Source organism: Lissotriton helveticus, chromosome 9 (assembly GCF_964261635.1).
Source record: "Lissotriton helveticus chromosome 9, aLisHel1.1, whole genome shotgun sequence".
Taxonomy (NCBI): Eukaryota; Metazoa; Chordata; class Amphibia; order Caudata; family Salamandridae; genus Lissotriton; species Lissotriton helveticus.
In genome coordinates, this window is record NC_136070.1 from 283472476 (window position 1) to 283494051 (window position 21576).

A 21576-nucleotide genomic window follows, 5' to 3' on the forward strand; every position below is an offset into this window, starting at 1 on the left:
TCCGTAGACAAGAGGTTGTGACCAAGGAAGCTGGCACGCCTCCAAATCTGGAGAAATGTTTTCCCCTGAAGGGGAGGTGTGACCTGCCGTAGCCCCAGACAGTCGCTGTAGGTGCCCACAAGGCATACGAAACCCCTCAGGCCTCCTCCCGGTATTCTCCACAACAAAGCACCTTATGGCGTGGGTCCAGGGAAAAGGAGCCAACAACCTCAGGCAGAGACCGCGATGACAGGCACCGTCATAATCCCGAGCAGGAGGCTGAAGACAGTCTCCACTCCCAGCTCAGGATCCCCCAACACCCCTCAGACACCACACGTTCTGGCGCACAAACTAGCACAGGTCCCCTGGTTGCAAGCACAGCTCCCTCAGACTCTGAAAGCTTCCCCCGCACTCAAGTCCCAGCTCCTCAGATGGCTGCTGATCTTTACTTGCACGCTCCTCTGCAAAGCTTGAGGATGGTGTATATCATAACAATCCTTGTTCCAACCACAATCACTTCCACCTGGCTCCGCCGCACCTTGTGCGGTCCCAACGATCTTGTGGAGACAGTGAGATCCTTCGTGTCCCTGGGATGTCGTGGACAGGAGGCTAGCTCACTGGCCCTTGGAGAGTACTTTGAGACCCAGGCCACAACAGTTGGCCCTTAGCTGCAGGCCAGCAAAGTCCAGGCAAAATCCACCAAGTAATAGTCCTCTTCCTGGAGTGCAACAAGCTCCAGGCCACCACAAGTTTGTTGATAGTCCAGTTGCATCTCCTCCTGTCCTAATGATTCCTAGTGTTGATGTCCCAGCATCGAACAAGGGTAGTATGGTTCCAAATCCAAAAGCGCCTCTACTTTTGGAGGCCAGAGCCCCACTAGTTATACCCACAATGGCCTTTGAAGAAACGATCTGTTCAAAAGGCCACCTTTGAAATGCACTGGCCCTCTCTAAATTGTGCCTGTTTGCCATCCTACTCCGAGAGGTTTGATAACAATCTTTAGTGAGGCCAAGACCCTGCCCCTTGGAATGCAGATGCATTCTACTTCCACGTAACCTCCCTACAAAGGCCCCTCAGAGTCAGAGGTCCGCAGTTTCCCTTTAGCCCCTAGTTTATGGCCTTCTATCTGGAATTCACAGATCTGGCTGTCCGCCTAGCACCCAGGTGTGAATTTGGAGCCCGGACGACAGGCACACAGAGCCTCAAACATACAATTGCCCACTTTCCCAAAGTGACATTTCCATCACCGTAATGTTGAACCCTCTGGCATTACCAGAGGGAATTCACCATTACGAGCTCATCGATACCAAACACTGTACTGCTACTGTGCTGCCCATAGGGAACACTGCTCAATAGCCTTTCCCTACACCCTCCCATGCTAATTAAATTCAAGCAGGTCCGTGGCACCAAACACACCACCCGGTGCCATTAACGACCCTTGCAGGTAACACAAACACGCACATGCCCAACCTCTTCCCAACACCGACCCTGTCACTAGGGAAAACTTCGATATAGCAAGAGACATGCAGAACCTTGGCTCACAGCTTTTTAAATGCCAAGTCGAGTAACAGTAACCCATGCACTTAGGCCCCTCTAGGGCAAACCAGTGGCACAATTGATGCGCTACCTCCGTGGATGCACGACCAGTGCTGCAGGCCCACAGAGGAGCTTTCGAAATACATGCCCTGGGTATATATCTTACCCCTTGCCAAGGGACTTACAGCCAACTCGAATAAGCCAATCATGTATACGATGAGAACAGCACTTTGGCACTGAATGACAGTGTCAAACGCGCCCAAAGTCCTAAGGTTAGCATTCAGAGCATTTGAAAATTGAGGAGGAGAAAAGCAAAAAAGTAGAGAGAAAGCACCCTAAAAAGAGCCATATCCAACACCAGGTTTTGGACAGAGGTCTGTTAAGCAGATAGCGTTTTCACAGTCCAGTACTGGAGTTTTGAGTAAAGGGCTTTTGTGCAGTCAGTGTGTTGGACTTTTGAACAGCTTGCCTAGTGCAGTACTGGGCATTTCTTCAGTCTGCACGTTGCAGTGTTGATCAGTAGGAAGTTCCTAAGTCCGGATGCTGCAATTGCACCCAATAGATGGTTCCTATGTCTTTTCATGGCCTTTTTGGTCAGCAAGCTGTTCCTCAGTATTCATGCTGTAGTATTTGTGTTTAGGTGGTTCTTTAGTTTGTGCACAGCATTACTGGTGGGTAGCTGTTCCTAGGACTGGGAGAACTAGAACAGAAGGTTCAGTTCTTGGTCCTTTCTAAGTCTCAGTGAAGGATATCCAGTAGTGTCATATTCCGTGAAAGATGGGCATCAGGGTGAGTGGGCAATTATTAAAGCAGAACGGCTGAGATTTGTATAGTGGCAAGTTTTATGGTTAAGGGCTCAAGGAAAGTAAACTGAATTGGAATACAACGGCCACATGGTCAAAGCTATTGGTTCCACAGACATAGCCAGTGATGCTGCACTATACATCCTGAAACCACTAGATATGAAGAAGCAATTGACAACATTGAAAACAGTTGACAACTTAAACTTGGGAATGTAACTCGCAAATTCATGGTTCAGTGTTTAAGGAGGCCATGGTTCTGCATTCACAGCAGCGCCCAAGCTCTTAAGATGAAGGCTGTATACGCTCAACCATTTGGGTGAATCCTCAGGGTGTTGTTTTAGAAAATTGAATTTGAACCGCAAATGTGGTCGGTTGCTCTGTGGGTAGAATTTGCCACCAACCCAAGTCTTCCCTTACTATTATACTACACTTCAGCACAACAGTCACTGTAGAAGTGAATGGGGTGTTTACATTAAACCTGGAAAGAAATTACTTCCTGAAGGAAAGAGTCGCAGCTCGCGACTTGGAATCTGGCAAAATGCAAACCGTTTGTCCATAAGTACAGTCCATGTTAAAGGATTGAGCAGAAAGAACATAGGAATTAATTTTGTTTGGCAGTGTTAAGGTCTCTTCCAAATGATACAACCAGGGCTCACCCCAGTAATATGCCCTTTAGCCAGTGCTACTTCTTAGTAATTGTTATTGTAATTGTTATTACGAATTACTTTCCCTTGAGCATGGCTACTCTAGAGTCTACCTGGGGAAACTGTCGTGTATTTCTATAGGTTCTGAATCGATCCCCCTATTCCTGACCCTATTCTGGTTAAACTACCTAGCTAGTTAACTAACAGTCAGCCCATGAGGCAAGAAATCCCCCATGATGCAGATACCGTTATCTGACGCAGTCACACTACGGCACAGGAACGTGTTATCTGATTAGGTCATAACGCTTGAGATCTAATTAGACAAGCGACATTCCTCCAGCCCCTGATAAGGCATACGACGTTCTCATAACAAATCAAACCTATGACAACCTGGATAATCCGTGCGGCCATTGTTTTGATTTCACAGAGAACTTTAGTAAAGAATGTGCTAACGAGCAAGTCGTATGACATCTTTATTGACGTACCTATGTCCATCCTTACGTCAATCCCGGCACCTTTAAGGTATAAATATTGCCGACCTTGCCCTATGCAAACACACGCGTGGTGACAAGACGAAGCAGCCATACTTGCCGAAGCCGAGAGCAGAAGCAGACCCCGCAGGCAGCAGCCCCGCCTTCCTGACGCGCTGAGAGACGCGCTGCTATCTCAAGCCGAGAGACCCAGCACCGGCGTTTCTGGGCAGCCCTCGCAGGCAGCCTGGAATATCGAGAGCAGAGAAAGAGATACCATTCCTCATTCATCCTAAATTCCAGGTACAGAACTGAATAACCCCTCCTAGAGAATTCTTTAGTTATTCACTTGGCAAAAACAAACTTAACTTAAACTGTAACTTTCTATTCCCGCCCACGCATTAGACTTAGGTCAGGTACACGGGGTAGGCGTATTTAGAAACACCAGTTGAGTACGTTTAGTCAAATGTATATGTGTATGTAAATATATTTTAATCATTTTAAAGCATCATATGGCTCAGAAACCATATCAATGTTTTTACAGTATTATTTTATACTATTGCTTTTAATGTATGCACTTTACTTAACTATAAGTATTGCAATAATATCGATCCATTTCTCTTGTACGAGAAAAGAGACTGATCAATAAATAACATCTTTTATTGAACACGCCCGTCTCTTCCTTTTCTCTACATTCTGATGAGACTAAGAATGCACGTACTGACTGAGTAAAATAATTGCCTTGTGCTCACACGACTCTTGAGATTGACTCTTGATTAGGGGAGAGCAAAGTTGTCATGTTCTATGGTTGTCAGAAACTAAATCCCTTCTTGTCTAATCAGGGGAGTTAATCCTTCCTTGAACATTCGAGAAAGTTTCTAGCGAACTCTGAGCTTAGCTGGCAAACCCAAAAATTAAGTCTAGTATCGACAGTAGTAGACCTAGTTAACGTCTGGTCTAGGCCTTTACTGCCGTAGGTACTATTCCAATGCGCAGAGCCTATTGGGAAAATAGGAACTACACTACATGGCGCCCAACGCGTTTGGAAAGGGCGATAAAACTAACGTAAGACATTTAGAGTAACTCAGTCGTGCTTTCTCACTCAGACCCCTTTTCCCAAATACTCCAAAGACGTCTGGAGTGGGTGAAAGGTTATTATATCCTCCAAAACCTCGCAGGAGGGAACTCCTATGTATGGTTTTTGGTCAAGTCAACGTTGAAGGATAAACAGTTCCAGAATATTGTGCATCTAATCTCTGTTTCCATAAAGAAACCTGATCTGCAAATAAACATAATACCATCCTGTCAGCAAAATGGACAGCGATGAAGAACGAGAGGTTACTAGATTAGCTACTGAAATAGCAGATGCTGATGCTACCATGCAAACAGCAGACCCGGATATAATACTCATCCAGGTCGCAAAAAGAAGATCTATAACCTTAAAACTTATAGAAAATGGACTGACACCTAGAGGTGGCACAGTCATATTCGTAATCGAGGCACACGAATATCGGCAGACAGAGGTATACTATACATGGATACATTTTCCAGCAGCTAATGCTGTAACAAAGTACTTCCACTATTACAAAGTAGAGGAACCTCCTGAAACGTACACTCCTTTCGAGGAGGTGGAAGTACCACTCAAATTCCAAGAGCATTTGCTCTTATTTGATGGCGCCCTAATACATAACAATCACATTACAAGGCTCGGTCCTTTAGGAAGACCAGGAGCAACGTGGCCGGTCCTAGCCGGATACACACCACATCCAGACATCGAAAGAATGCCTGCAGCAGAGCTGTTAATACAGCTAAAACAACTACTAAAAATTCACAGACAATTAGTTCAGTATGTAATGCGGACTTCAACAATTCAGCCAGCGATTAAACTTCCACAGCTGACCCCTCACCAGGGGAACACAAATAAAATTACACCACAGAACATCCAATCCTGCCTAGGTAAAGTCCCAGCAAAACGGGAACAAATACCATTCTGGTTGGCACAGAAAATTACCCAAATAGAGGCGGTGTTTCCTGACACCACCCCATTAGAAAAACACAGGATTCTGACTATATGTCTCCCAATGGGAATCGCACCACACATTGAGGACTGTGACACTTGGGGTACAGTCTTTGCTTCCATCTACACAAAAACGCACGGTGTTCCATCCATTTCGGTGATACCAGATGTGCTAAAACAAATTCAAGATGAATACGGTCCAGAACCTGCTTTAACTCTTGGTATGAAATTACTAAAAGACTTCAAGCAGGTCTCGGCTATATTACTAGCCAACATAAAAGGTGAAGCAGCAAACGTGGCGATCCGCCAGAGGTTAAAAGAGACAGATATAGCAGACCAACCAGCTGAAATTGCCAGAATCATAGAAAAATCCTATGAAGAACTAGGCAGAGATAGTCTAGGTGGAATACCAGTAAAACCGCAACTGACTACAAGTCCAGAAAAAATGTTTTTTAATAATAATAATAATTCACCAAAAAAGAACTGGGATGGGAACAAACAATCCAATCCTAAAGAAAAGAAATTCCAGTCCAGAGGAAGGTCTCCTAGGCGAAGAGAGAAATCTCCAAACCCGAGACAAAGGTCACCCCAGAGTGAACCCTCTGGGAATAGATATAACCTTAGAAATAGGGATAATATTAAAAAACCTGATAGATATCAAGACATTGATACACGTCCCTCTCAATCTTTTCAGAATTCCTCGCAGAAATCGGAAAGAAGAGGACGATCAGAAGAGCACGCCAAGTCCAAAGACAAGGAACCTGCTCAACTGAAAAAGAAATTACAATTTCCAAAAAAGAAGGTAGCCAGTATCAAGGTAGTTAACAATGCCGAGAATACTGAGGACACAACTGAAAAACGGAGAGTGGGCTCAGACAATGCTAGACAGCGCAGCAGAGGTGAGCATAGCTCGCAAAGTCCTTATGAATCATCTGGAGACAGTGGACACGAATGAATACCTTCAAGTGGAAACTGCAGATACCAGAGTTAGCAAGCCCCACAAAATATACGAGATAACATTACGTATAGAGGGAGATAAGACTAGGAAAATAAGGGGACTATTTTGGGATAACCTATCCAAGGGCTATGACATCCTTCTAGCTGAAAAAGACTGGCCACCAGAGTTTGTCAGGGAGTGCCCTCATGGCGAAGAAGTAATTATGCCTGCCTTCTCGAATCAAATACCGATTCATAAAAAATATACACTTGCTAGAAAGTGGGCAGTGGCCTTAGCACCTGCTTTATATAAAAATCATGTAGGATGGGATGAGGACTCCCCTCCTCACAAAATCCAGCTAAAATCACAACCAACTGCACAAAGGCAGTACCCAATTAAGCAAGAAGCTAAAAAACAAGTAAATGAAATACTAGATCAGCTAGAATACCAGGGGGTGATTGAAACTTGCACCTCACAAATGAACAATCCTTTGTTTCCGGTCTCCAAACCAGACAATTCATATCGTCTAGTTTTGGATTACCGACACCTTAACACATGTTGCAAAACCTTTGCAGTGCAAAATTCACACAGTGCTGCACTAATGAATAACATAGTGCGCAAAAAATACAAAACTACCTTGGACATCTCCAACGGATTCTTTTGTCAAAACATAGCACCAGAGAGCAGATATTTAACAGCTTTCTCAGTAAATGGCACTCAAAAACAATTCTGTCGGTTAGCCCAGGGGTACAAGAATAGCCCGGGGGTATTCTCAGCGAGAGTAACAGAATTACTACAACAATATGATGATGAAGCATTATCTTATGTCGATGACATTTACTTAACAGATGATGACTTGGAGACTCACTTGAAAAGAGTGAACACCATAATACTTGGTTTCGCTGCAGAGGGTTACAAATTCAACTTCAAAAAGTCCAGAATTGCCCATCTGACGGTCCTATTCTTAGGATATGAGTTATCAAGTGAAGGCAAAAGCCTGGCAGACAATTTCCTAGAGAAATGTGCCGTAATCCAAGCTCCTAAAACACTAAAAAACCTACAGTCAATTCTAGGCTTCCTAAATTTCGGAAGAACTTACATTGCAAATTACGCAGAAAGGGTCAAACCCCTTTATGATCTAATTAAGCCAGACTTTAAAAGATCCAGTTGGACTCAAACACACACAGAAATTTTGAGATCCTTACAAACAGACATGCTAATTAAAACAAAATTAGAAACCCGTGATAATACACGCAACCTTGTGATCCGAGTCATCCCAGGGAGATGCGGATTCACATACCTGACCTCCAATGAGGGAGAAAAGGTACCAATTGCATTCAGATCACACTTGTACACAAAAGCTGAACAGAGATTCAGCAACAAAGGAAAAATTGTTCAAGCAGTTCAAACCGCAATAGCTAGAGAAAAAGACATAGCTGACGGTAGACATATCACAGTCAGAACAGCTGAATCAGCCTTTGAGGCATTAACAACACCGTGTAATTTACCAACAACAACATTGGATCCAGAATGGTTACAATGGGTAAATTCAATCACAACGGACAAAGTATACTACTTCTTTGATCCAGAACTAGAAGAATTAAAAAATCTAAAATATGAAAAAACGGATCCTCTGCCAATCGACATTCTGCCTCTACGACATTACGCCTGTGTAATCTATACAGACGGACATGCTCAACCCTCCGTTTGGGGAGAACATGCATACAATCCCACATGTGAGATCACAAAAGAAGTGTGGCGCGGAGGTAAACTAAGACCTCTATTAACAAAATCACACTCAGTAGAAACTAATTCAGAACTGCAAACTGAAATAATAGCTTTGAAAATGGCGCTAGATAATGCGGATCGCGAATTCCCGACACTTATAGTGTCAGATTCATATTTCTGCGTCAAAGCATATAACAAGGATTTGCAGACATGGATTCAGAACGGTTACAAAGATGACACAGATGCACCAATAAAGCAGAGACTTCTCTGGGAACAAGTAGCTCTTTTGAAGAAAGAACTACCAAGGACTCACGTGACACACTCACTGAGTCATCAACGTGATGGCGTTCACGTTGTAGGGAATTCATTGGCTGAAACAGCCGCAGCGGCAGCCACTAAACCGGCTCCCGTAGATCGAAAAAAGCGTACATTAAAATACATTGACGGTGAAACATTGCTGGCGGTGAAAACGTCATCAAAAGGCGACTGCTCAGCGTTACCGATCAACTATCCACTCAATTATACATACATAATCGATGCAAACTCCGTCCCTTTTGCTCGAATCCCTGGAGTGGGGGATAGAGTGATTCCAAACATGGACAGGAGAAGCTTGTTAATCGCAGACGCACATATGGGTGAGGGTCTTGAACACCTCAAACTAAAAGATTCTCTGGAAGATTTACAATCACGGTACTGGTGGCCAGGCATGAGCCTCCATCTTACCATCTTTGTAAAAAACTGCCCAAACTGCAACAGAAATCGTAGTGGGGAGAGAAAAAATAAAATACGGTGGAATCTGACTGCAGATAACATCACCACTAAAAAGAATGGCTTGCGATTAACATATACAGGCTAGTTCCCACTTATAATGTAGATCCACAGCACTCAGCTGACGTCCGGACTGTTATACAAGATTTGCGAGTCTAAATGGCATATACGCTAAGAGCATGCTACGTTCGACCATTTTTTTCTTTTTCTCAGGCAATCCAGCCTGGGGGGGGAAAGAATGGCCAAATGAGCACAGCCCAGCGGGAATCTTCTCACTTCCTTCCTGAGGGTATGGGATGGTGTAAAGAAAAAACCAAGACAGAAAGCAATCTATAATAGAAAGGATATTAGGTTCGGGAGCTGGGTGGGTCAAACATCTAATAAGTGTCCAACGTAGTCTAAATAACTTGCCAAGAAATTCTCTGAAGGGATTCAGTCCGTACGAATTATTATTCGGAACTAGGATGTTGATCTCTGACCTTGATAGTCAGACTTCAGTGGTAATAGAAAAAAGCTTTGATGTCAAAGACCGTTTGGCTATTTTGCAGGACTTAAACAAAACAAGAAAAGACCTGAGCAACATACAGTTGAAACAACAGCCAACAACCACTGAAGAATCACCACCTGTCCCAGCAAGACCTGTCTGGATTCCAAAAGTCGGGGATCTAGTCAGGGAGAAGATCGCGGTAAAGAAGGAATTTGGGCCTTCTTACAGAAAAGCAGTTCCTGTCTTGTCTGTCAACGGGACAAGATCAGTTGTACTACCGCCACGTGCTGGAAAAAAGGAGAACCGAGTTGTATCCATCGACCTGGTAAAACCACAACATGTGGCCGATAACAAACAGTAGGCCAAGTGGACTCCCAATAAGTAGCAGAACACCAAGGTTTGCTACCAGTACAGAGGTCCTAACAAAGAGGCTCATCACATTCGAAACGCCTACAGAAGAACAACAAGGACTATGCAACAATGCAATAGAACTAAGACCTCTGAAAACCCAAATAAAGACATTTAGCAGAGACATACCAATCTATACTGAACTACCAAGTGAAAATGCAAAAATCAAAAATCCTGAACCAATTGGAACAATTGACAGAACTGCATCCGGTTACTTCATCAACTTCGATGATTCCTCTGAAGGTTTCAGCGAACAAAAGACACAGCCATCATCAAAATCCTTTAAAGACAAAGCGAAGGAACTTTTGAAACAACTAAAAGAAACATATCTGATTTCTCCATGGATTGAATTTTGGGTGGGTTTTGGTGCATTTATCCTCATACTTTGGCTCATCATGGTATTTACTTTGGGACGCTTCATTGAGGGAAAATATGCTAAAATGGACACAGCAAGTCAGAACATCAACTTGGTCCTCAAACCACACACATCTTCACACGTCGAGAAACGAGAACTTTCTTCAGAACTTTCTTCAGCCAACTTCACAGCAATTCCAATACCTGGTGGGGTAGCCTGGGACAACACTGACTATGAAATTTATGGTCCGGTCGAGATCCTGAAATATCCACACCAAATTAAGATCTCTTTGAGTGACTTTGCAAAACCAAACTCATTTGCTGATGATTGGGACTTTGAAAGTATAAACAATATGATGTCTGACTTAGTAATGTCTGCTAAATTTACAAAACATGATTATTTGCAAGGTTCTACAAATTATGATAGTATGTATTGCTATAACCACTATGGTAACCATTTCTTGCATAAATCTGCACAACCTAGAAATGTTTTAAATTATAATCAATGGGAACATTGTGCTACACCTCCAAAAGGGAGCTCTAGAACCGTTTATGACAAATATTCATACTTTCAAGGTTTTAACACTAGTAATGCTGAAACATTTTATTATAAATTGTCAAACAAGACAGGGACCAAAACCATGATAACCAACACAAAATTGATTTATTCTGATTCATTCTTTGAAAAAATGAATACTTTTGGATTCGATTATTGGGACAAAAATGTTGATTTGAAAAGTGTTTGGGGTACAAAAGAATGGCAAGTACAGGGTATAGAAGCTTTGTTTAGAGCCTGCATGATCCCAGAACAAATGATATTTTTAAATGACACTGTTCAACAAACCACCTGTCTTGGCTTAGCCAAAATCAAAGATTTAAATAACCCGTCTATTCCAAAGCCAACAATGTTTAGCAATAACTCTGATACAGATGAAGAAATAGACATAAACCATATACTTAACCAAAACAGAACACATCCTGATTGGAAACAATGGTTGATCTGGCCCACAGATACAAATAACTGTCAAGATAGATTCCTGAATAAAACACAGGGTTTCAAAATGACCAGGCCAGACCCTAGATATCCCCAAAGACATCACCCAGGGATAATAACAACCTACAGTGTGGGCAAATTATGCCTTCAATGGCTACAGTCTTCCACACTGCCTGAAATTAAGCAACACCTAACTTTACTTACTGATGGTGCTGACTTGCGTGATTTCATAATGGGACCACGCAAACAGCGTCAAAAGCGTTTCATAGCAGCCTCTGTATATGCAGCATACAATGAGGCCTGGAAGGTTACTCAAATTGAAACAGCAGAGAGAATACGTGAAATTGGTCGTATTAATTTGGAAAAATCACTTTCTGTAGTGGACAATGGGTTAATGACTCTGTCCTCCAGAATTTTTTCATTGGACAGCATTGTGTCTTCAGCAATCGATATATTATCGCAAGACTTACTGTTATTACAACATGGTCAGTCACAATTGCGTTCTATTGTACAGCTTGGCTGGACGTTACAAAATCTGCGTTCAGGCTATGTGCCTTGGCGTTTAATCAACACAACGTCACTATTCCAAATCTTTAACCTTACTGATAGACAAATCGGTATGGCGCAGAAGGGTGCTGATTATACAATCTTGAGCATTGAAAAACTAGAAAGATTACCGTTGACAATGTCAGAACGACCTGTCAGTGAATGGATAATCCACGGAATCATAAATATTCCAATCTCAACCTTCAGGTTTCAATACTGCCAAAAATATATACAGGCTGGCATGTACGAGAAATTGGGAAAGGGGTACCTTAAAACAACTTGGAACCTGCCCTATTCACATGCATGTGTCAGTAACAAAGGACAGAAAGTGTTTCTTAGTGGCAACAATTGTGCTATGTCACTAAGCGGCACGCTTCTGTGTAACGGTATTAGTTTGCACGGAGCCTGTGAAGGGAATTCATACAACCTTTCATGTCACCAGCAAGGCGCACCTGCAACTGAAATAGAACCATTCTTTCAAAGACTCTATAATGGGAGTTACATTCTTATTGTAGACCGCAGATGTTGTAGTCTTATGCCCGGGACTCCTTATCTCGTCACTACGACGGCGAAGGTCAAGTGCTGTGGACGTTCTTTGTTCCCCAGCTCCTTTCCAGACAGGGAGGCAAGGGCATGGCCCGGTTTGAAAATTACTTCTATTCGAATAGACACTTTAAGCAGAATGAAAACAGTGCTTCTTCAGACGCCTACAAGGCTCACGTCATCTAAAGAAACGTATGATCTACAAGTCGCAAGGACGACTGCAGAGATACATACATTATTATCAACTAATTCCCCCGTACATTTCGCGGAAATCCTGAGCGAAATCTTAAATATTTCTGATACCACTGGGGTCTCAAAGGTATTTAAGACAGTATTTTCGATGGCATTAACACCATTCAAAGCCATACTGGGTATTTTTCCAGATTTCGTCCATTCGATTTTTGGCGGACTTCCCTTGATCCTGGGACTAATTGCAGGAATCCTATTCCTAGTCCTTATTTTTCGTTATGGCAACCCATGTCACAGAACAAACTCTCACGACAATGGAAGAAACGATCCTAGCCATTGGATACCGGGACCGGATATCAAAAATCCTGGGCTTAGAGACCTGAACATGACTTGGTTTCTATCATTTCGACCAATGTGGCAAAGGTGTGTTTTACCTGTACTAAGGTGTCTGCTATGCGGAGAAGAATGCGTGTTAGACACCTGTCTGACGCTACAATCGGATGCGCCGGTGGATGCAGATACACTGCTGGTTCCTACCAAGGTTCACGCTTTGTGCTGCCCTCAAAGGCTGCCAATTCTGATGACGGCATTCCTGGAATCTTCACCACTGCGATTGAAGGGTAGTGAAGTTCAAGATGAAAGCAGCATCGAACAGGTACGACCTTCTGTCAGCAATGCAAATCAGAATGTCAATGCAGACAATCATGCGCATGAATGCATGGTTACCCCTATTTCCGACTTAGTGGAACTTTCCCATGAAGCTGTTGACAGTTTTTTCGAAAGCCTGAATGATATGATGTTCTCTCCGGAACAGAAATAGAGACTTTTGAGTAAACTCGCACACGGCGTTCCCTGAATCCGGCCTTCAACTTTCAAAATAAAGTCACATGAACAATTACAATCCAGTTCACGGACAGCAATTTTTTCAGAAAGCCCCTTAAAATATTTTTCTATATATTTTTTTCCGGGACACTGATCTTCTGCTTAAAGTAAGAAACTATTCCTAGAGAACTAAGATTTCTATTTTTTAGATACTTTATAGACTTTATATAGACTTTAGCTGCCCGATGGTATGTTCACAATATATTTTATGTGATGAAATGGTTTCGACTTTTTTTCTGTATAGCCATATTAAGAGCCATTTCATGTGTATTTCTCATATACCAACAAGCAATAATGCATAACAATGCGTGTTTACTTTTGCATTTAATTCATAGCTTAAGTGCATACAATATATATGACTGCAATTTTTCAGTATATTTGAAAATTTCAAAATGCATTTATGTATTTTGGGGTGGTAAGGTATACACTATACTCTATAGTATGTTGTACTATGTTATACTATGCATAGATTAGTAGATATGACCATAGTTAGCGTGGAGTGGGTGTCGTGTATTTCTATAGGTTCTGAATCGATCCCCCTATTCCTGACCCTATTCTGGTTAAACTACCTAGCTAGTTAACTAACAGTCAGCCCATGAGGCAAGAAATCCCCCATGATGCAGATACCATTATCTGACGCAGTCACACTACGGCACAGGAACGTGTTATCTGATTAGGTCATAACGCTTGAGATCTAATTAGACAAGCGACATTCCTCCAGCCCCTGATAAGGCATACGACGTTCTCATAACAAATCAAACCTATGACAACCTGGATAATCCGTGCGGCCATTGTTTTGATTTCACAGAGAACTTTAGTAAAGAATGTGCTAACGAGCAAGTCGTATGACATCTTTATTGACGTACCTATGTCCATCCTTACGTCAATCCCGGCACCTTTAAGGTATAAATATTGCCGACCTTGCCCTATGCAAACACACGCGTGGTGACAAGACGGAGCAGCCATACTTGCCGAAGCCGAGAGCAGAAGCAGACCCCGCAGGCAGCAGCCCCGCCTTCCTGACGCGCTGAGAGACGCGCTGCTATCTCAAGCCGAGAGACCCAGCACCGGCGTTTCTGGGCAGCCCTCGCAGGCAGCCTGGAATATCGAGAGCAGAGAAAGAGATACCATTCCTCATTCATCCTAAATTCCAGGTACAGAACTGAATAACCCCTCCTAGAGAATTCTTTAGTTATTCACTTGGCAAAAACAAACTTAACTTAAACTGTAACTTTCTATTCCCGCCCACGCATTAGACTTAGGTCAGGTACACGGGGTAGGCGTATTTAGAAACACCAGTTGAGTACGTTTAGTCAAATGTATATGTGTATGTAAATATATTTTAATCATTTTAAAGCATCATATGGCTCAGAAACCATATCAATGTTTTTACAGTATTATTTTATACTATTGCTTTTAATGTATGCACTTTACTTAACTATAAGTATTGCAATAATATCGATCCATTTCTCTTGTACGAGAAAAGAGACTGATCAATAAATAACATCTTTTATTGAACACGCCCGTCTCTTCCTTTTCTCTACATTCTGATGAGACTAAGAATGCACGTACTGACTGAGTAAAATAATTGCCTTGTGCTCACACGACTCTTGAGATTGACTCTTGATTAGGGGAGAGCAAAGTTGTCATGTTCTATGGTTGTCAGAAACTAAATCCCTTCTTGTCTAATCAGGGGAGTTAATCCTTCCTTGAACATTCGAGAAAGTTTCTAGCGAACTCTGAGCTTAGCTGGCAAACCCAAAAATTAAGTCTAGTATCGACAGTAGTAGACCTAGTTAACGTCTGGTCTAGGCCTTTACTGCCGTAGGTACTATTCCAATGCGCAGAGCCTATTGGGAAAATAGGAACTACACTACAAAACTTTCATACATTTTAATGCATAAGTCATCGAGATCTGGAGTTTAAATTTTAGCCTTATAAATTAAAATGTTGCCTTGTAAAGTTCTGTTCTATTGACTGGTCCTCCCACACCCGCAAAAGAATCGGGTTATCAAATTACTAAACAGCACGACCATATTGTCCAAACACATTATACCTGTAAGAATTTGCATTATTATATGGGGTGGTGACTACTTGCCTCAAGGAATAATCACAATACTTGTCATCTTTCTCAGTCTTAGTTCGTATCCACCCTTCGGTTTTCCCGCTGTGTATTCTATTGTCAGTTTCAGGACACCTTGGTGGTAATAAAATGAATACTAAACTAAATTTAACTAACTCAAATTGAGCTCAACACCCTGCTGGGCAGGGCTCAGAGCAAACCGGCTTAACCTAGGCATTGATTAGAGCATTTATGCAGTATCAAAACAGCAATAAAGTCGAAATGCAAAACCGAAATCCCAAAACACATTAGAAAAACTGAGTACATTTTTTTTAAACAAAATGACACCAAAAGGAAAAAATCTATTAGGAGGAACCATGGATATGAATTTTTAAACTTTTAAGAAGAAATGGTGCCAAAAAACAAAAACGTCAATGATAGTTACAGGTTGCTGTAGACCGACTTAGTCTCTCTGATCTGGCTTAGGGGCTGCAATACACTCAAATAAAAAAAGACACATGTGGCTGAGTTTTTGCTGCAGTCCTTGAAGTTCCTTGGAAGTCAATCAGAGGATGGTGTAATATTAATGATACCAGAGTACCGATAAACCAGGAAACGGACCTCCGTGGTGGTTTGAGTAGGTGACGGTTATCTTCCAGTCTGAGGAAAGAGAAGTAACTGCAGTCCAAGAAAGCGTGAGGTCATATGTCATATGCCTCAGTCGAAAAACAACGGTTAGGGCACCCCTAGGTATGCACTTGGGAGATTGTTCACCAAAATAGTTATTTTCCTTGATTGTCCTTAGTGGTACGGACGCTCCTCTTCCTCAGGTCTACCGTTCAGACCAAACAGATCACATATGTAAATATTAATGGAAGGAGCGCCAAGTTCACAAGGTAAAAGGTCAACAGTCCATGTTGTAGTCCTTATTCTTTTTTATTTTTCAGTAGAATAACACAAAGTTCATTTTCCAACAGAAAAAAATTGTTGATTTCGGGAGTCTAACATCCCCAGATTGGATCATTGACATTGGACTGAATTACTTTTTCTGTTGGAAAATGAACTTTGTGTTATTCTACTGAAAAATAAAAATGAATAAAAACTACAACATGGACTGTTGACCTTTTACTTTGTGAACTTGGCGCTCCTTCCATTAATATTTACATTTGTCATATGCCTCAGTTCGTGTCCACGTTCCCCGTATATCCAGTCCAGGTCCATTTGCCACTGGTCAGCAGGACTGTTGCTTGCAAGGAGTCTTATAGTATTTTGTATCCCCGTAGCTTAAATAGGAGATCAACCTTATGAACCTTTGAGTGCACTTCTTTGTCCTGGGCATAAGAGGGTGCAAGTCAAGTCCTTCAGGGCTCCTCTCTGGTCACAGACAACAAGTCGAGTTCTTTTCTGTTCTTCTTCTGGTCTAGCAGTATTTTGAAGTGGTTGCCTGAAGTTGCCACATTTATGCTTGGTATGAGCTAGTGGATGAGAGTGACTCCTGGCATGCCCTAGCCAATGAGTTAAATGTCCATGGGGCCAACCCTACCCTTTTGAGTATTTTCAAGATGGCGAAAGCCTTCTGCCACACTCAACCTGGGCTCTGAGGGTTGGGTGTGTGTGTGGGGGGGGGGTGTGTAACAAGATAATCCTAGTGTTCTTCCACACTAACACTAAAATCCAGTTTGGAGCAGGTACTGCATCCACAACAAACTCAGAGATAGAAGTCTGTTAGGACAAACGTTGGCCCTCCAGCATCCGGACACTGGATACACAAGAACTTTCTTGGCATCCGGCTCTCTCCCTTTCAACTGCACCCCAAATGATGTAAACCCAGCAGAAACTGTCATGCAGGATTTGACACTATAATATCAAAAATGATGCACACATCCCCACCCTTCATATTCTGTGGAGTTCAGAGGAGTTGTATCTGCTCATTCAGGCCAGCCAATTGCTCGTTCCTGGGAGCCATTTCCCACCTTTTTCAGCCCTGTTCAAGACTCATTACTAGCTGGGAGAAGCTAAAGATCCAATGCAAATTAGCCTCCAGGAACTTCAGACAGTGAAAAGGTAACTTTCTAAAACATGCTTTTCCTTAACATTTAGAAAAATCAGAATTCATCATTGAATAGGAATTTTAATAACTATTGTACAGTTCTTAAGTTCTTTTTCTAGCTGGTCACATTCCAGAGATACAGAATTAGTATTTTAATCTGTACTCTGTTTTTCTATGTAGGAGCTTGGCCTGCCACAGTGAAAGTACATGCTACCATTAAATGTTTGCATGCCCTACTTATAAACAGTGGCAAAGCAAGAAAGCGTTGCGAAGGCCGCAGGTGAGAGCGGGGGGTTCCCTGCGTTTGCAACCTCAAAACATGGACCGCCCTCCCTTGCTACGCCGCTGCTTATAAATACCATGTGCCCTGCCTTCTGGCCTACAAGGCCTACAGAGATGTGACTTATTAATATTTAAAGTAAGGGTTTTACTTGCCAAAAGGGTTTTGCACCATTACAAGCAGGCTACAATGGTAGACCTGAAACCGCGTTTACACTGCTACTATAGTGAATGGCACAATAGGTGCTGCAGTACATATGGTGGCATTTAACTTCCAGGCCATGGGTACATTTCTTACCACATTTTAGTGACTTGCCAATTTGCCCATGATAAAGGGGGGAGAGCACAGGCATTTTACTACTCGTTAGTAGGGGTAAAGGGCACAGAGTTCTAAAACCAGACAAAATCTGGGTGGGAGACATCACGAAAAAGGCGGTCACTTCCTATAATGCCACTAAAAAAAATATTTGTTCTATGGTGTTGGGAGTTGACAATCATTTTTATTTTTTTCATGACCCTCAGGTGGGGTGCCAAAGACATTAACAAATATGGTATACTATGTATCAAAACATTGAGGCAGACAGGAATTAGGAATACATAGTGCAAAGAAAATATTAGTAATTGTTATCACGTGATTATTATATATGTATGTAGTCAAGATTCGGTGTTTCAGGTCAACTATGTCAAACCGATAGAACAACAAGCATGGTTAAATGATTTTATAACATGCTGTTGGCTACTGTGGGCCCCTTTAAGTTGGCTTCAAATTCTGCAGACAAAAGTCGGCATGTTTGTTGGGATAGAGTTTTACACTACACTTACACAATAAATAAAGAGATTAAAAACTGAATTCCCATAGCCTGTCTGGCTTTCAATTAACAAGGACTTGGAGGATTATTTTTTCTTGGATTAAAGTGCTTTCCTTTGAACAATTCCATTCCCCAATTCTAAACAGAACACCAATGATGAAATTAAAAAGTTACTGAAAACACCTGTTCTAGGAACACTAATATAAAATAATAGTGCAGTCGAAATTCAGGTATGTTACTCATAAAAACAACACGGTCTCGGGCTTACACTTTCTGGTGCATGAACAGCAGTTAACATCTATAAAGAAAATTCTGGAAAAAGATGATCGGTTTCAATTTGATTTCGCTTCTTTGATTTAAATTAAAAAAACATATTTTGCAATTATTTAGATGTCTTGGACAACACTTTTGGGTTTCCATATCAGAGCCAAAAGTTATTTATTGCATAGAATGCTTTGCACCATGAACCACAGCAAAAGTACTGACTTTTGTGGTAGTCAATGGTGCATAGCACCCTATAAAACATTTTCAATTTTGCAATGATATCACAGAAAGCTTTACTGACACTGATTTTCCTTGCACTTTTCCCCAATTTTTCAATCTCAATGCAACATCGGATATGAATGTGACTTATGAGGCTCAGAAACCATAAAGTAACCCTTCCATGGGGTGTAAGGCATTAGCCCCAGAAGTGAGTGTATGTAAAACACTACAGAAAGATTTGAATGCACAACTGGAACAGTTATGTGGTTTTAAGAACACAAGTTAAGCAGGAAAGAAACAAATGTCAAACTGTTCTGTGGCACGTCGATCTCGATATATGCAGGTAAGAGGCACCTGTCTGACAAACACTCAATATAATCACCAAACATCAATTTAACATAGAATAAATATTATGAACCTTTAATCTTGTGCTACCACCCTACTGTGGTATACCAGCGCAATAAATAAAAGGTGCAACTACTTGTCAACTCTCTGGGTTACAAATTATCAAGCAAGGATGAAGGCTGAGTTAGCCTTGCCAGGAAAGAAGCATGAAAGCCAGGTTGTACATAGATTTCTACTGGAGGGCCATAAACATACATACAGAGCTTCCTTACCTGCAAGTTCACATATGCTTTTGCATGAACACCTATTGACAACAGAAGCAGGTGACAATGCATATTATATTAATTGATGACCAGAAGGACTAGTATTAAAATGTGGAAATTGCACCACATGGATTTCACTTTCTGGTTACTACTTATACATTAAATTGAACACAACAAGCACAGTGAACCGACAAAACACAAGTTACAGCAGTTCACATGAAGCGCAGCGCTAACATGAAATCACGTTGATCAGAAGCCATTCACGGAGTGAAATTTTGTAGGGGCCGTCAATCCACCCCAATAGACACAGACATTCTAGAACCAGAGGGGAGAACATTGCTGGTCGCCTTTCAAAGGTAAGCTGAAGGTAAGCGCTTACCTGGAGCAAGAGAGTCTCTCGACTGCCTTCTGACTGGTCAAGCCTTCGCCTGGACCGGTCCAGTTCCTGCTCAAGCTGTTTACATGTATCAGTGTGTGAAGAAGAGGGATTGTGGGTAAAGCAAAAAGAAACGCAAAGTTAAACAATAATGTCAAGAGTCACTACCCAACTATTGAAAATCACAACCGACAACAGTAACATTTTATATCACTGTAGGAAATGCGATGAAAACTCAAACAGGGAAATATAGCATAAATACAATATCTTCTTAAATTTGCATTTTAGGTTTTTTTACAAGCATTATTATTTTATTAATATACATTCACTCTGAAAAGGTGACTGCTTGCAAGAGAGTCAGATAACTTTCCAATTAAAATCAACTTATACTCCCACAGAGAGCTGATGTGAGTTTGAAATGAAAGGTGCATTAATATCAGTTGCTCAGCCCCTTATTCCCACATGTATCCCGGCGGAGAGATAATGCGCTGAAAGTAAATTATACAAATTTGTTCAAACTTTGCTTTTCTGGCTGCTTAGGCTAACTTGGCCTCAATGCCATCTTGTTCAAAATGAATGCCCTATCATGATGTCCATTCTATGTTTATGTTTTTCAGCAAGAAGTGGATTGTTTATTTCTGTATGACACTGTTCGCGAAGATCGTGCTAGAGGAAATCTTTTGCTACATTCTTCAAGGTTCCTCCTGCTTACACACTGTATTACATTCTTTCACAATGGTTATCTGTTAATTGTGTAACTAGTTTGTTCTAATACCTCCAGACGATATTAGGTCAGAAGGGGTGAATCTTTTGTAGTGGGTTAGTGCTAAAATGAAAGCATTCTCTGACGTTATAAAATGTGACTTATTGTTGCACTGATGATACCATGCTGACTGCAATTCCCCTAATATTCTATGCAGCAAAAACATATATAAACCCTTGAATTTGGGGGTGAGACAGTTCTTTTGACCTCTCCTAGGGATGCTGCCCGATTTCTTACACACTCGAGACTTACCATTTCTATACTTTTTTTACCATTATTGTATTATTCTGTATGTGATAGCCTTTATGGCAAATATCTTCTATGTAATTCAATTAGTTTACTGCTGCATCTGTATTTTATTATTTCTTTATTGTACTTCTAAACTTTGGAATCAATCTTCATGGTTTTCTAATTTATAATCTAGAATTCTCTGTTTGAGTTAGTCCTTTTATTCACTATATTTTGGAATGCTGTTTTCAATCTGGTCTCTAGAGACACATTGCCTCATAGCTTTTGAGATTATCTCCGTCCGCAATTCACCCAATGTTTGGGTGCACCACAGTCATTCAGATTTTCTAGGGCACCGGCCTGCCTATACCCCTAAATATCAAAGAGTCTACATATTTTCCTCAGTACTGTTGTCGTAAATGGGGTCTCTAGTTGGCAGAGGTATGCACCCTGTTCAAGTACTTACCACCACTCTAGTTACGGTAAGTGTAGAACACACTAAAAGTTTACCTGTGCTCGCCCTCTGATAGTTTAGCGCACAGCCGGCAGGTTAAACTAAAGAGGCAATTTACAAGTACACACACACATCCAGCCACGAAGTACCAAATTCCTTACAAATCCTCCACTTGACAA

General features: G+C 41.6%; 1 protein-coding gene across 2 annotated transcripts in view; it reads right to left on the bottom strand.

Annotated features, from left to right (window-relative positions):
* Positions 1–21576, bottom strand: part of CEP128 (centrosomal protein 128) — a 704507-nt gene that overhangs the window by 545747 nt on the left and 137184 nt on the right. For both annotated transcript variants that reach the window (XM_078659994.1, XM_078659995.1), the window contains exon 10: positions 19956–20030. In XM_078659994.1, the coding sequence (XP_078516120.1) occupies positions 19956–20030 (75 nt within the window). The remainder of the gene's footprint in view (positions 1–19955; positions 20031–21576) is intronic.